This window comes from Saccopteryx leptura, chromosome 2, assembly GCF_036850995.1.
Source record: "Saccopteryx leptura isolate mSacLep1 chromosome 2, mSacLep1_pri_phased_curated, whole genome shotgun sequence".
Classification (NCBI taxonomy): domain Eukaryota; kingdom Metazoa; phylum Chordata; class Mammalia; order Chiroptera; family Emballonuridae; genus Saccopteryx; species Saccopteryx leptura.
In genome coordinates, this window is record NC_089504.1 from 126,595,201 (window position 1) to 126,611,676 (window position 16,476).

The 16,476-nt window shown below is 33.4% G+C and overlaps 1 protein-coding gene across 6 annotated transcripts in view; it reads right to left on the reverse strand.

Moving 5' to 3' along the window:
- LRRIQ1 (leucine rich repeats and IQ motif containing 1) overlaps positions 1-16,476 on the reverse strand; it is a 257,738-nt gene that overhangs the window by 216,415 nt on the left and 24,847 nt on the right. For all 6 annotated transcript variants that reach the window (XM_066368683.1, XM_066368686.1, XM_066368685.1 and 3 more), the window contains exons 9-10: positions 12,071-12,223; positions 10,587-10,737 (exon numbers count right to left, since the gene is read on the reverse strand). In XM_066368683.1, the coding sequence (XP_066224780.1) occupies positions 10,587-10,737; positions 12,071-12,223 (304 nt within the window). The remainder of the gene's footprint in view (positions 1-10,586; positions 10,738-12,070; positions 12,224-16,476) is intronic.

Sequence of the window (16,476 nt, forward strand, 5' to 3'; positions counted from 1 at the left end):
AGCACCATCTAGTGGATTCAAAAGAATTCATTAAGTGTATAATAAAAACATTTCTACAAGCAAAATATCCAGAGGTTTATTTTACTTTGCTATTTTTCTAGTGTTCCAAAGACATTTGTTAGCAAGAACTAACCCAGGCACATTCCCCCTATGAGTCACAACATAGTAATGAAGCTATATGAAAATGTTTAATTACTTTCAGTATCTTTCATACTTACTATAAAGTAGTATCACTTTCCCAGAAAGCAGTATAATCTGAAAATAAGGCAGAAAAAATAAAAGCCAGGAAACAAAACAAAACAAAAAACCTTTTAATGTCTCTATCTCATAACAATAATTTATTCTTGGAATGTATTACCTGAAATTTAAAAATTAACAAATTAATTGCTGGCATTAAAGAAACATTTTTTCTAGATTAAAGTCTTCATAAAACAGCAGCTCACAAGCTTCATGAATGAGAAAAGAAAAATAATTATTTGCTCTTACACATTAAAATCATACTTTTCATGTTTACCAATATTTGATAAATGAAATACAGGAATTTACCCAGTGGTGGGATTCAAATAATTAAACAACCTGTTCTCTGCCCTAATGACTATTTTAATTACAAAAAAACAATATACCATAAGGTAGTTTATTATTTTATGCATTTAATACTTAAATAAGAACAATAAAGGAGGTACACAAAACTAGATTATGAGTTTTAAAATATTAATGAAAAAAATATTAATCAATCCCTGACAAAAAAACAATAAAACTGTTATTTAAGATATTTCCATATTGCTTCTTGATTGGCAACCTCACTTGCAATTCTTTTCACCTATGGACGAAATGAACATCACTATGGGTGCTTAGAATATGCTGTTGTACAGATGAACATTTAAAAAAAGTAAGAAATATAAATTTGTAATTTCCACACTGGGCGGCTGCCCAGGCACCCACCTTAGAGAGAACCCTGATTACAAGTGCCATTTTATAATGGGTTCCCAAACTCAACAAAAAATTTAGCGATGGGTTCTACCAAAATGGTGCAAACTAGCTGAATCCCACCATTGAATTTACCTTTAATCTCTTTCCCTATACATAATATTTATCACTAGGATATTGGTAAAAATCAGAATATTAAATTATTTCATTTATTGTGGCATCTTCAGTGTATTCCAGTGCTGTGTTCTAGTGCCTAGAGTAGTGCTGGCACATAATAAGTGCTCAGTAAAGTTGCTCACTAATAAATTCATTAATTAGTAAGTCTTAAAATCATTACATTCTTTCAACATAAAGAATTGTACTATAATATAACAAAAAAGTGAAAATCTTAAATACTAAATGCATATTTATTAGAAAGGCTGTGGAAGGAGGCAATTAAAAAATTAGGTACTAGGGGTAAATTGAGTTTCAAATCCTGGCTCTATTATTTATTAGCTGTTTGATCTTAGACAATTACTTAACCTCTCTGTGGTTCAGTTATCACATGGAAAAAAAAATTGAAAGTATCTAACTAATTGCAATTATATAAAAAGCAAGTGAACATGAATAAAACATATAAAATAATGTCAGGTGGTTAAAAAGTTATCCAATACCATAATTATTAGTTTAAGTTTTAGTTTTTCTATAAATATAATTTATAAAGCACTTTTGCCATACTGCACAATTTTTTTCAAAATTAATTTAATATAAAATGTTCTTTTAGAAAGAAATAAAATTTGACATAAAAATTAAAGAAATGAAAGAAACAAAGAAAACTAGATTATAAATGACACAATACTGATTTTTCATTTGCTTTGGATTGTCACTTAGAAACTAAATTAAAAATACTAACTCAAAATTCAAAAGGTTTTCTTCCCACAGATTGATTTTGTAAACTTTAGTAATCACTGTAGCAGCATCCATTCAAGAAATATTTTTCCACATTACTTGTATAAAACAAAATATTTTACCAGTTTTTCAAGAAATTTACTCATGGAAAATTTTAGGCAAAAGAAAGCATTAAATTATAATAATGATATAACAAACTTTAACACTTAAACTGCAATCTACTTAAATTAATTGAATTAGAAAAGATAGTCATTTAACTCAAAGAAAAATCATAAAACATTTTTAATTAATATAAAAGTATAATAAGATCTCATTTGATTAAAATAAATTCATCTTTAAAATCATCAACCTAATGAACTTAATGAATTTAAAGCAATTATTTGGTGTATTCAAAATATGCTAGAATAACTCCAAACTAAGTAAAAATATTCTATAATCAAAAAGTTGTTACCAATATAGAGCCAATCATAGAAAATTATATAAAAATGTGCACAGTATTCTTCAAATTACTACAGAATGTATATATCTTATATAATACAATGTAATAGCATTTTTTAATACCTTTGGCCAGAGAATAATTTGTCGCTCAATATATATCTTAGAAATAACACTTAAATTTATATTTTAGTTATGATAATAATAATTAAATACCATCTTTTTCTATAGCCACAACACACAATAGGTTTAAACATTAAAGGCAATAACAAAAATACATTCACTTTGTAATTTTCATTTATAGAATTAAATTTTATTTTATTTTAAAAAATAAATTACACATTGCATTTCTATTTGTACAATTAAACATTTTAATTAGAATGGAAAACATTCAGCTATTCTCATTCACTTAAATGCAAAGAAGGTCAAATAAATTTATGCGTTAATATTTTAAATAAAAAGAATATTTAGCATTAATATTACATATTAACTATTGCAATAACCATAGCTTAGTAAGAGTTAGAAACACATTAAACTTGAAACTATAAATGTAAAATATCTGGTATTGCTTCCAAATTTATTTCACCTACATAAGAAATATAGCATGGAATAGTAACTTATTAACCTATAAACACAAATCTATCTTTATGCCCCTTCATAAGAGTTCGCAGCATCAATTTATCATTGAAAGACAAAAATCTATGCTTTTCACTTAGCTTAACCAGAATCTTTGTAAGCAGTTTCTGAAGATGAAAAACAGACTCCAACTGGTTTTAAGAAAATCTACTTTCTCATGTATACTCTTCTCACACTCAATAAATACAGTGTTTTCATTGTACCCAACAGACAGCAAAGATGTCTTTTACCGTGTTTGCTCTGTACTACATAGAGATACCTCAGGTACATCAATTAATATGATGGCAGTTTTCACATAAATCTTGCAGATATCCTACCCCAGGAAATCCACTGGCTACAAAAAATCCCAAACAGCACTGCTGGCAATGAAAATGAAGTGAATGAGAGTTCAAGCATTTCTTCTTACAAACAGCCTTTTAATGTTTTTAAGCTTGCCTTACTGTGTGCCAAAACACTAACATACATTTCAATGCACTTGCCTTCATCCAATAACAACAACAAAATTATTTCTATACGTATATTATATGAAAATTTTAAAATAAAGTTTTTGTATCATCAGTATCAGTATCTTCACAAGGCAGAAGTCTTGACTGGTCCTAAGCAGGCAATCCAGACACACAGGCAGATAAACAGATTAAAGTATATTATACATTAGACTATGTAGATATTTTCAAAGGGTGCTTAGAACTGTTTCCAAAACAAAAGCTTGCTTTGTAGGAACAATTTTTTTTTTCTGTATTTTTCTGAAGCCGGAAACGGGGAGAGACAGTCAGACAGACTCCCGCATGCGCCCGACCGGGATCCACCAGGCACGCCTACCAGGGGGCGACGCTCTGCCCACCAGGGGGCGATGCTCTGCCCCTCCGGGGCGTCGCTCTGTTGCAACCAGAGCCGCTCTAGCGCCTGGGGCAGAGGCCGAGGAGCCATCCCCAGTGCCCGGGCCATCTTTGCTCCAGTGGAGCCTCGGCTGCGGGAGGGGAAGAGAGAGACAGAGAGGAAGGAGAGGAGGAGGGGTGGAGAAGCAGATGGGCGCTTCTCCTGTGTGCCCTGGCCGGGAATCGAACCCGGGACTTCTGCACGCCAGGCCGATGCTCTACCACTGAGCCAACCGGCCAGGGCTAACAATTTTTTTTCTCAAATTTAAAAAATGGAAGACGGTGCCTGACCAGGTGGTGACGCAGTGTTTAGAGCACTGGACTGGGATGTGGAGGACCCAGGTTCGAAACCCAGAGGTCACCAGCTTGAGCACAGGCACATCTGGCTTGAGTAAGACTCACCAGATTGAGTTTAACGTCGCTGGCTTGAGCAAGGAGTAACTCGGTCTGCTGAAGCCCCCCAGTCAAGGCACAATCAATAAACTAGCCCCAGTTAAGCAATCAATAAACAACTAAGATGCCTCAATGAAGAACAGATGCTTCTCATCTCTCTCCCTTCCTGTCTGTCTGTCCCTATCTGTCCCCCTCTCTGTCTCTGTCACACACAAAAAAATTGGAGATGGTTCTAACTGCCTAACTCTCCCCATACCTCCTCTAGAATTTCATAAAGAGCAAAGAGAAATAAAAATATCCACACTATCTTTCCAGTGTAAATTGAAAATAAAGAAATCTCAAGCTGAATTTTTTTCTAAGTGGGACAATAACTAAGTTTCCAAGACCAACACAATCTAGGCTAAATCCACACTTATACAGAGGAAATTCTAAGGTAGCTGAATGGATAAGTAAGAAATGAGGGTGCCCTACTGGTGGAAGAACCCACGTATTATCAACAAAGCCTCCCACCAGAAAGACCATTATCCCAAGTACAATAATAGTACTGGGACCAATTATGTAAGGTGAGTTAATAAATGCAAATGACCATGGTCTATATGAAAGAAAAACATATAAGCTTGAATCAAAAAATAAAACACAAATCTATGCTGTTTACAAGTACATTCCTAAAATAAAGTGATTCAGAAAGATTAAAGAAAATTGTTTCTTAAATGGCCAAAAATGAAAATACAAACAAAATGAAACTATATCAGACAAGGTAAAATCTAGTCTCAAAAGTATTATTAAAGAGACAAAAACAAGAACTTGTTATTTTCTAGGCTAAAATTCACCATGAAGATAACACAATTAAAAATATCTACGAGGGGCCCAACACCAAACCTGACAAGCTCAGGGGAGGCAAGCTCAGAGACATAAAGTAAACATATAGGATGATCTGAAATTAAAACTTTCTCACTAAAAGCAGGTCATGGCGGTCATTCATGTCCTAGGATAATATTGTTCCCTAACAAAGGTCAATGTTTACCTTAACTGAGTCTGTCTGTTGTCTTTTTTGCAGCTACAATAACAGACCTACTGACATACCTTTAAAATGTATGAGTAACACGCCTTTGAAATGTAAGAGTAATCTATTCCAGACCACAGATCCTTTCATTGTTACTATTATCATGTTAATTGTTAATGTTAACTATTCTACACCTGCCCAGGTAAAAGAGGTATGTGTGGATTTGTTTACTTTTTATCCAATCCCAGAGATTTCCCCACTTTCATTTCTCCCACTTCCCAAATCTATCACCAATGGATTTCATGTAACACCTTACATCTTTCCCTTTGATTCTGATGTATAAAAGAAGTGGTAAATCAGCCATGTTCCTGGAGCATTTCCTCAACCTGTTGACATTTTGCTTCCTGGCAATTGTCATCAATTTGGCTTGCATAACCTCATAAAAATTCTTACAGGTTTGGACATTTCTTATGCTGACAGAAGGCATGAAGTTCTGACACAGACTACAGTGCAGATGGACTTTGAAAGCATGACGTTCAGTGAAAGAAGCCAGATACAAAAGATCAAGTATTGTATGATCTCCTCTATATGAAACATCCAAAAATAAGCAAATCTATGGAGGCTTTGAGAGGTGGAATGGGGAGCTACTGCTAATGGGTCCAGATTTTTCTTTTGGGGTGACAGAAAAATTCTGGAAGTAGATAATGGTGATGGTTGTACAACACTGTAAATATACTTAATGCTACTGAGCTGTACACTTTAAAATGGTTAAAATGGTAAATGTTATGCTATGTGTATTTTCCCACAATTAAAAAGAAGTTAAAACTTAAAAGAAAAAGGGAATGTCTATAAAACAGTATGGAGCAGCATTCATTAAGTGGAAACCAAAGGATACACAAAAAGAAATATGCTAATAAACAACGGACAGACCCTGGCCAGTGGTAGAGTGCTGGCCCGGCATGTGGATGTCTGGGGTTCTATTCCTAGTCAGGGCACGCAGGAGAAGTGACCATCTGCTTCTCCACCCCTCCCTTTCCCCTTTCTCTCTTTCTCTCTCTCTCTCTCTCTTTCTCTCTCTCTCTCTCTTTTCCCCTCCCAAAGCCATGGCTCAATTGGTTCAAGTGCATCAGCCCAGGTGTTGACGATGGCTCCATGAAGCTTCTGCCTCAGGGGCTAAAGATAGCTCAGTTAGGAGCATGGCCCCAGGTGGGCAGAGCATCAGCCCCAGACAGGGTTCACTGGGTGGATCCCGGTAGGGGTACATGTGGGAGTCTGTCTCTCTATCTCCCTTCTTCTCACTTGGAAAAGAAGAAAAAAAAATAAACAACAGACAAATTTAAACTAGCTCAGCTTCCTCAGTCCAAAGTAGATCAAGTAGATACAAAATACTTAAAACAAGCGATCACTACAATAAATCTTAAACATGAAAATAAAAGTCTACATTGCCATTAAAATAAATAACTTCCTTTTTAAGTACACATGAAACATTCTTGAAAATTGTCCACATACTAGAAAATCACAGTAAGTTCCAAAAAGCATAAATGGCACAAAATCATTCTCTGATTATAATGTAATAAAACCATAATAAATAACACAACAAAAACATATTTCTCCATATGAAAATTTAAAATCTTAGCTAAGTGACAAAATAAATCATAAAATTGTAGAATTGATGAAGATACCTATATATCAGAAGTTATGGACTAAAGCAGTACTCAGAAGAAAATTTATATACTTAACTATTTATGTCAATAACATTGAAAAAGATAAAAATTAAATAACTGAAAAATAAAAAAAGAACAACATACAGAAGAAAGCAGAAGCTGGTATCAACATGCATTAGTGACAGGAATAGAAAATGATACAATTCATAAAAAATGCATCTGGCATTATCTTTGTAAATCACAGATGTACTTTGCTTCAACAATATGTAGTGTGGGAAATTGACCTAAAGATGTATAGATGTTATCTGATAGAGTGTGAAATGATGTAGACACCAGAGTAGTCATTATGACAATGTGGAAAATTTCAACAAGAGATCGGTGAAATAAACACTGGTCCATCTATATAATCGAATACTATGAAGCCACAGGAAAAAAATGCTATCTATGAATTCCATATACCATGTATGGCAGGGGTCCCCAAACTACGGCCCGCGGGCCGCATGCGGCCCCCTGAGGCCATTTATCCGGCCCCCGCTGCACTTCTGGAAGGGGCACCTCTTTCATTGGTGGTCAGTGAGAGGAGCATAGTTCCCATTGAAATACTGGTCAGTTTGTTGATTTAAATTTACTTGTTCTTTATTTTAAATATTGTATTTGTTCCCGTTTTGTTTTTTACTTTAAAATAAGATATGTGCAGTGTGCATAGGGATTTGTTCATAGTTTTTTTTATAGTACGGCCCTCCAATGGTCTGAGGGACAGTGAACTGGCCCCCTGTGTAAAAAGTTTGGGGACCCCTGATGTATGGTATTATGTTTAAAAAGGCAAGATAAAGCATAGTACTTAAAATATTCTATATTTTGTATTTTATATTTAAAATATTCTATATTTTAAGAAAGATAGATTAGCATATATTTCTTAGATATCTGTGTATGTATATTTATATATGCATTCAAAACACATGTTCTTATTACATATAAACATGTTATATATGCATGTATACAAAATCATACATATATAAAAATAGATGAGAGAACAGAGTGAAAAAGACAGGCATGAAAGCATAATCTCTTTGAGTATGCTTTTTCAAATGTAGTTTGACTTTGGAAACATCAGTTTAACATATCAGTACTAATATTAAGTCAAATAGGAAAAGTAAACTAATTATATTTTAAATTTATAACATAATCACAAAGATAAAAATCTTCAGGTTTCACTTTGGAGAACAAAGTACAATGACAAAAAGAAATGCAAAGTAATCTTAAAATTAATTTAGTAGTTTTATATTTATAAATACTGGCATTGTTGTTTCAAAGCTATTTTTGAATATTATAAAGATAGTAAATAGCTGTTTAATGTTATCACCCGAGGATTACAGTGGAAGAGAAAGGGAATACTGTAAAGTTTAAAAAGTAAATTTGAATTGGAGATATCAACATTCTGCATCTATAATCAAATTCACAGGACAAGACAATTTGAGTATCAAAAAATATTATAAGGCAATTGACTGGCATATTCTGTATTATAGAACATCTATAAGTTCATTAGAACATTAAGAAAGAGAGATGGGAGAAAATGAGAGGGAGAGAGAGAACAAGTGCAAAAACAAAGCAAAATAAATAAAACAAAAATTCATTTAGCACCACTGAAAGTAACAAAGGCCACTAACACTTTAATATAAACATTTGTCTGCACAAAGATAGGCATTTATCCCTGTCTTTCCTCTAAACTATTTCAAGATAACCAAATAATTCTTATTAAATAAAGGATTCCAGCTTTAAAAAATATGGGAGAAATGACTAAATTAGAAAACTCTCTTTTTGCATCCCCCATTGCATTAATTGATTCAGGCGACATTAATCAATGGATAGAAGCAGTATGTAAAAGGTTGGTGAAGATCTTTATAATAGAGGGTTTAGGCTATTACTAGCTGTAACCGGTGTCAATTGTCGCATCATCTAAAGCAAACTAACACTATGTAATTCCTAAAGGCAATATAATGCACAGAGCACCACCTATGAAAAAGTCCTGCTGAAGCGACTAAATTTGAATCTAGTCAGGCCAGTTAACTTCCATTCGCAGTAAATGCAGGGCTTCGGAAACAACTGCAGTGATGCTAAAAGGAAGTAAATTGACAAGTTCGGAATGTGGGACAATTAATATAGGTTCTACAGTAAGTCAGTGGCATGGAGGGGAAGTGGGAGGATCGCTGCAGATTGAAAAGACTTCAAAGACCTATGTAAATATAATATGTGGTCACTGCTTGCATTATGATCCAAATCAACTCAGATAATTTTGGAAAAACAAAAACTGGATTATGGATTACCAGTTGATACAAGGTATCACTATGCATTGTGGTTAAGGAGGAATGTACCATAGTATTAAAGACCGTTACCTGAAACATAAAAGGATGAAATTATGTAATCTTGGGATTTTCTTTAAGAAAGCAAAAAATTAAAGAGTAACAATGAAGCAACTGCTGAATCTAGTTACATGGAATCTTTGTGTATTTATTTTTTTAAATGTTTGAATTCTCAATACTAAAGAAAATGAAAGAAAAAATATAACACAAGCAAAAAAAAAAGCTAATACCAATGAGGCCTAAGTAAACCAGGCCTAAGCATAGAAAGTTGGCATACTTTTTTTACTCCCACTCTACCCCCATAGCCCTCCCTGACATTGCCTTCCAGATCACTTTGTTAATGACTGTGGGGCAGAGGAGGTGGAAAGCATGGTACTTTTGAGGGCTCCAAAAATTTAAGCCATTAAGTATTGTACCAGAGTAAAGTCTTAATCTAGTTCCTGACTTTCTGATAGCCCTTGATTATTCATTCATCATTATTAAAGCCCCTATGAAGTTCCTTGAGAATTTCACAAGTAATAATAAAAAAAAAACAGAGAAGTTTAAGGCAGGTAATAAAAAATATATAAGATTTTTATTTTAGAATTATCATACTGAACACAGTATGGTAGTAAGTTGAATTTCAGTTGATAGAAGAGAGAAGTTGGGTAGTAACAAATGAGAGCAAGGACAGCACGCTCACAAAACTTGACAGCAAAGTGTAAGAGAGATGAGGTGATGGCAGAAGTGAATGGCAATAGGGAGAGCTTGACATAAGACAGGTGATAAATGATGGAGTGAGGCACCAGATGTGACTGACAGGTATATTTATAGAAATAGAAGGACTGGCCTTAAACAAGAAAAGACTTTTTGTTGATGAATTAGACGAATTATAAAGCAAGGTAGAAACATAGAGATATATAGGTATACAGATATACAAATGGAGACATGGAGAAGATTAGAAAGATGAATTATTTCTGCTAGATGGTGTCAGTAGCCTTAACTAAAGAAGAAAAGGTTAGTACAAATGATGTATGTGGGCAAGCAAAGCAGTGATGAAAGGGTTTACCAGGGAACAGGTATGACAGTTCCCACGAGAAAGCACTGGATCTATAAAAACCAAACTGGGTGTTCTACTCCCAGAATTTCACCAGTAGAGCTCAAATAACTAGGAAAAGGAACAGGGGAGTGAATATATTAATAGCAGAAGCTACTAACAACTATCTATTCATCAGTAGTAAGAGTGTATTCCCTTTATCTACATTAAAAAGCAATTTTATTTCCTTAGTTAGGAGAAGAGATTAAGTAAGTATAGCATGAATAAAATAAAATTATGAATGGTGGCCTATTCTTTAAAAGGAGTAAATTAAAAAATATATAATCATGAGAAATAAATGTCTATATATGCAAATTGCATTTTTCTCACCAATTCGAGTGATTCTATTATGTGAAAGTTCAAGATTCTGGATATTAGCGCAGCCATCCAAACCATGAAGAGAAGTCAGTTGATTTTTATTCAGAAGAACAACACAGAGATTTTCCAAATTTTCACAGTTGATAGACTCAATATTATTTTCCTAAAACAAAGAAAAAATATAACTCATTTTATTTTATGGCTTACTTAAAAAAACTTAAAGCTTGCCAAAAAGAGAAAGGATGAGGTATAATCTCCTAATGAATATCTAAATTTCTAACATTTAAGATAACCATGCAGAATGTTATATTATCTAGATAAAACATTGAGTAAACTAATAATAATTAAAAGATTTTGTATTTATTAATAATCTTTTAAAGTATAGAAAATACAGAGGATCATATAACAAAATGTTTCAATCTAAATGAACAAAAGTTAATACTTGATCATAGTTCCCATATAAAACTATTATTTTAAAGACACCAAACACTTCAAAGTTGAAATCTCCCCATTACCCCTCCTCAGTTCCTTCCTCTCTCAAGAACATAAATATCATGAATTAAGTATACATTCATGTATATGTTTCTACTTTTACTACACATATACTTCTCAGCAACATATATATATTGGTCTGTGTTGAGATCATGTGTCAAGGATGTAAGAGTAGTTCTCTTTTTAAGACCTCTAAAAACAAATGGAATTTTAAGAATCTTAAAAGTGTAGTCCACAGTACCTTTCAAAAATATTTATGAGTATAACCTCTGTCTAATGGAGTGAACTTCATAAGAAGCAGAGAAAGCCCATACATGTTTTAAAAGAAAATCATATTGGTAAAAACAACACCAATTTGAACTGAAAAGAATATAATTCAAAATAAAAAGAAGCTTTTAGCTGCCCCACCTACTATCTTCTATGGGAAAGAAACTAGCTGACAAAAATTCTCAGCTGCAAAATAAGATACTTCTTGGGGACAAGAATATATGCCTTGAGAATGCAATCAAAAGCCCAGTGAGCAGAAGCAAGAGTCACAAAAAATTATTACCTTTGAGCAAAATGGAGTGCTTATTAAGGAACTGATAATCTCTCAAGGTACCAATTATAAGGAGAAGACATTTTAGACATTCCAGCTCCAGCTGCAAATTTCCTAGGAGACTCAGTCAACACTATACAAAGCAGAAGGAAAGCCCAACAATCCTGACCTCAATTCATGGTCCCCAGAACCATGAGCAAATAAAATAACCGTTGTTTTAATTTACTAAGTAATGTAGTCATTTGTTGTATAGCAAAAAGTGACAAGATCAGCTGCAAATAGACATAAGTTATTTCCAGGTCATACTGCCTAGTCATTTTCACTCTATGGTTCTCAGAAATTTCAGTTTTTGGTTTCTTTACAACGAGTTACATGCTATTTTAGTAAATGTTTTTTAAACAGTCATTTCTGACATGTAAAGATGAACCTATTACAAGGTAAATAATGAGGAGAACAGAGGCCATACCTGTACATCAATGTACTTCAGTTCTTTGCAGTTATTCAGGCTGTGCAAAGAAGTTAATCCACAGCGTCGAAGAGATAGAAACCGAAGATTTGTACACTCTGCCAGTGTGGAAAGACTACAGCCTGGCAAATCTTGAAATGTTACTCTTGTGACCTAGAGAATTCAAGAAAATTGGAGTGTATAACATTATCTAACAATCATGATCCCTGAGTTCAGAGAACTCTGAGCAGATCAGCTCCACCTGGATCTTATTTAGATAAGATGATCTGTGCTTCAAGTCTGGATCTGATACAATAGTTGATGAGACTTTGGGGTCCTTGGGACCTGAATCACAGGATACAAGAAACACTCTTTTACAAGTCTTCTATATTATAAAGGTATAAATCATTCCTTACTACTGAATAATGTAATATACCTAAGCAGATAGTATCTGTGGTAAAACAAATTATGAATAATAATTATTTTCTGTATTTTTCAAATATTTGAAGAGCATACATTCACAATATTGCATATTATTGAGATATTACTAAAGACTCATTACTTTATAAAGCTTTATTCTTAAGGAACTTTCTTTTTAGTTCAAGCCCTTTTAACTAAAGAAAACTCAATACCAAAGAATGTATTCAACTTTATGGTATGTATATTAAGGACTACATTTATTATTCTACAAAAATGTATCAGATAGAAATATTTTTGGATTATGGAAAAGCACTCCACTTAGTTAACTCAAAAACTCTCACCTAAATTAAAGGTCAGAGGAATAACATAATAATGTGTTGGTTTTTCACTATAATTGAGTTTATATACTGAATCACTATATAAAACACCTTATAGTTAGAATATTTTCATATTGCCACATCAAAAATCCTAAGGCAAGGTTTTCTCTGTACTGAAAAACAATTTAAAAGTTATTAGCTTTATAAGAAAAGTCTAGTATTTATCATACTCAAAATAGAAATTCAAAAATTGTTTGATTGAAATGGAAAGGATTATTGTTTCAGAAAAAGCTAGAAAAAGTTTAAATTTTTTAAGTTCAGTAACTCCTCTTCATATCAAAATTTCCTGTGCATGATATTAAACTAAAAGGTTTTAATTTACACGAGTGAATGGAAGACCATATGTTCATAAAGATATAAGGAAGTGACTAAGTCTAATTCTTGCTTAAGCAGAAAAAGCAACAACCAATATTTTAAAACTTTGGGGTGAATAGAAGTTTTTCATTTCATAATTATTTTAGTAATTTCTCAATTATTTATAATCTAAACATTTGTTTTTAGTGAAAATATTTTTCTTTTTTTTTTAAATAATTTTATTTTTTTTAATGAGGCGACATCAATAAATCAGGATACATATATTCAAAGATAACAAGTCCAGGTTATCTTGTCGTTCAATTATGTTGCATACCCATCACCCAAAGTCAGATTGTCCTCTGTCACCTTCTATCTAGTTTTCTTTGTGTCCCTCCCCCTCCCCCTTTCCATTAGGGTAAACTACATCCATTCCCAAACAAAAGTGAGAAAATGTCAGTGCCTACAGCATATATTGTAGGCAGAATGAAAGTGATCATAGCTGTGAGACCTATGATGAAAGTACGAAAGACCAAAACAAGTAAGTCAGATAAAGAAAGACAAATATCTTCACTTATGTGTGAAATAAAACAAACAAAACAAAAACAAACTCATAGTGACAGAAAAATTGGTGGTGCCCAGACAGGAAGAGGTTGGGGGATGAGTGAAAAGAGTGAAAGGGATTGGAAGTATAAATTGCTAGTTACTGAAATAGGCCCAGGGAGATAGAGTACAGCCTCGAGGATATAGTCCCTAGGGTTGTAATACCTACATATGGTGTCAGATGGGTACTACATTAGTGGGCTGATCATTTATTTAAGGTATTTAAATATCTAATTACTATGTTATACACCTGAAATTAATATAATCTTGTATGTCAACTGTAGTTGAAAAATAAACCTATAACAACTTTTGAAACAAACAATTTCATAATTTTTTAGAAAGAAAAATTTTCCATTTGTGACAAGATAACTGCTGTGCAATGTCCACTTAATTTGTCCACAAAGAAATACTATAAATTCTGTAATTGGAAATCTGGTTCTACACTAAAAAATGAACACATTCGGTAGAATTGAGCACTTAAAAATGGAAAACGCTAAAATTGCAGCTCTATAGTAACAAATGCTACTCTTCCTTATAATTTGTATTATTCTGCCTAACTGAATAACATGATATTCACAATTAAATATATAAATGTGAGTAACTTCTAGTTATTATGATGTGTAATTTGCTAGTTTAATTAAAGTACAGGAATGACAACTGCTGCAGTATTCTTGTTCATGGTAACTACTTTCAAATATGAGGCAGTTATAATATTCTCTCTTTTATTAAAAATTTTAAGTTTCCTCATGATATAGCAATGTATTCACTCCTCCACTCTAGATTTATCCAAACATATGAAATCAAAATATTGTTTAACATTAATTATTGATACCTGCATGACAAGATTCAAATAAATAAAATGGTTTAATGCTCCAAAAAGTAAAGTCAACATAGAATTAGTTCTCATAGGTGCTCATTACTATATGGTCCCCTTGGAAAAGAGCCAGAAAGCATAGCGAATATCCACTACGTGTTTCCTAAATAAGCAAATGAACAAACTGCACTAGCCCTGTGGCAAAACTAAGTATATATTTAAAGCATTCATAGCTTCTTTCCCTTATAAAGGGTAGTATAAAAATATTTGAAAAATCAGTATTTTTCATCACTTTAAAATACACTGTTCCATCTATAGAATCTATGATTTATTTATTTGTATTTTAATAGAAAATCACAAATCAGTTTTCCACTTAATCATCTCTATTTCTCCAAATCCTTGACAGCTTGTGGTACATAAAGTGTGACTGTATGTATGTATTGTGTGTGTGTGAGAGAGTTAAATTTTAATTTTTTTTGAGTCCAACCCAAGGAGTGCTATTTATGGCAAACTGAAGTTACAAAAGTAACAAAAGCAATGACTATGTTTTATCATTTCACAGAACATCTGTTCAGTGCTACATTTCAAACCTATTATATCTGAAAAAATAATATAGCTTAAAAAAAAACAGCTGCAGAGGCTGAATGTGAGGTATGATTAGTGGATTACGTGAAAGAGAAAATCAAACTTCAAGAAAGTCATGTGGCCCTGGCCGGTTGGCTCAGTGGTAGAGCGTCGGCCTGGCGTGCGGAAGTCCCGGGTTCGATTCCCGGCCAGGGCACACAGGAGAGGCGCCCATCTGCTTCTCCACCCCTCCCCCTCTCCTTCCTATCTGTCTCTCTCTTCCCCTCCCACAGCCAAAGCTCCATTGGAGCAAAAGATGGCCTGGGCGCTGGGGATGGCTCCTTGGCCTCTGCCTCAGGCGCTAGAGTGGCTCTGGTCGCGACAGAGCAACACCCAGATGGGCAGAGCATCACCCCCTGGTGGGCATGCCGGGTGGATCCTGGTCGGGCGCATGCGGGAGTCTGTCTGACTGCCTCCCCGTTTCCAGCTTCAGAAAAAAAAAAAAAAAAAAGTCATGTACCATCACAGTATTACTTTATTACAGTCTGCCTTGTATAAGAAAACTGAGACATTCTGGTCTCAAAGTTAATGAGCAGTTAAAACGTTGTAATTTGTGCCATGTTATAAAGCCATATAAAAAAATCCTTAAGCTTAGTACCTTTTTTTGGAAGTTGTTATTTAAAGCAAGTTACCACTAAGAGCAAATCACCAAAAATAAAACAAAAAATAGTAGTTAAGACAGTAAAACTAGAAAAAAATTATTAGTTATAATTAATCACTGATCTTCTGTCACATTCTTTTGTGGTATTATTGCATAGAGTGGATGGTCCAGCTTTTTCAATTTAAGAACTTCTTTGATGAAACAGGTTATTAAGCAACTCTCAAATATTCATTTGCCTTTTCCTTAGATACTTGAGATCTGCATCTGACAATGACTATTGTCTAGATTAGGAGCCCTAGACTCCTAGACTGTATTCTTCATATATAGAATTTTAAACTCAACAACACTATAAAATAGGTATTGCTCTTCCCAGTTAATAAAAGACAAAAGTATGAATCAGAAGATCAAGAACTTGCACAAGGTAACACACCCAAGGAAATAGAAATAAAATTAGAACCCTGATCTTATTTGATACAGGGCTTATTAGTCCTTTCTTAAATTACAATCAAATAATTTTACATTAATTTACTTTTTAATCAATTCTCTTGAAATTGTGAAGCTAGTAATAATATGAAGATAAGATGAATATTCAGCTAGATTTATTTACCAATCCAATTATCCATCCTCCCATTCATCCATCCCACAGTCAACTAATCAAAGCCACTATTTGCATGAATACATAAAGCAATATGGACAA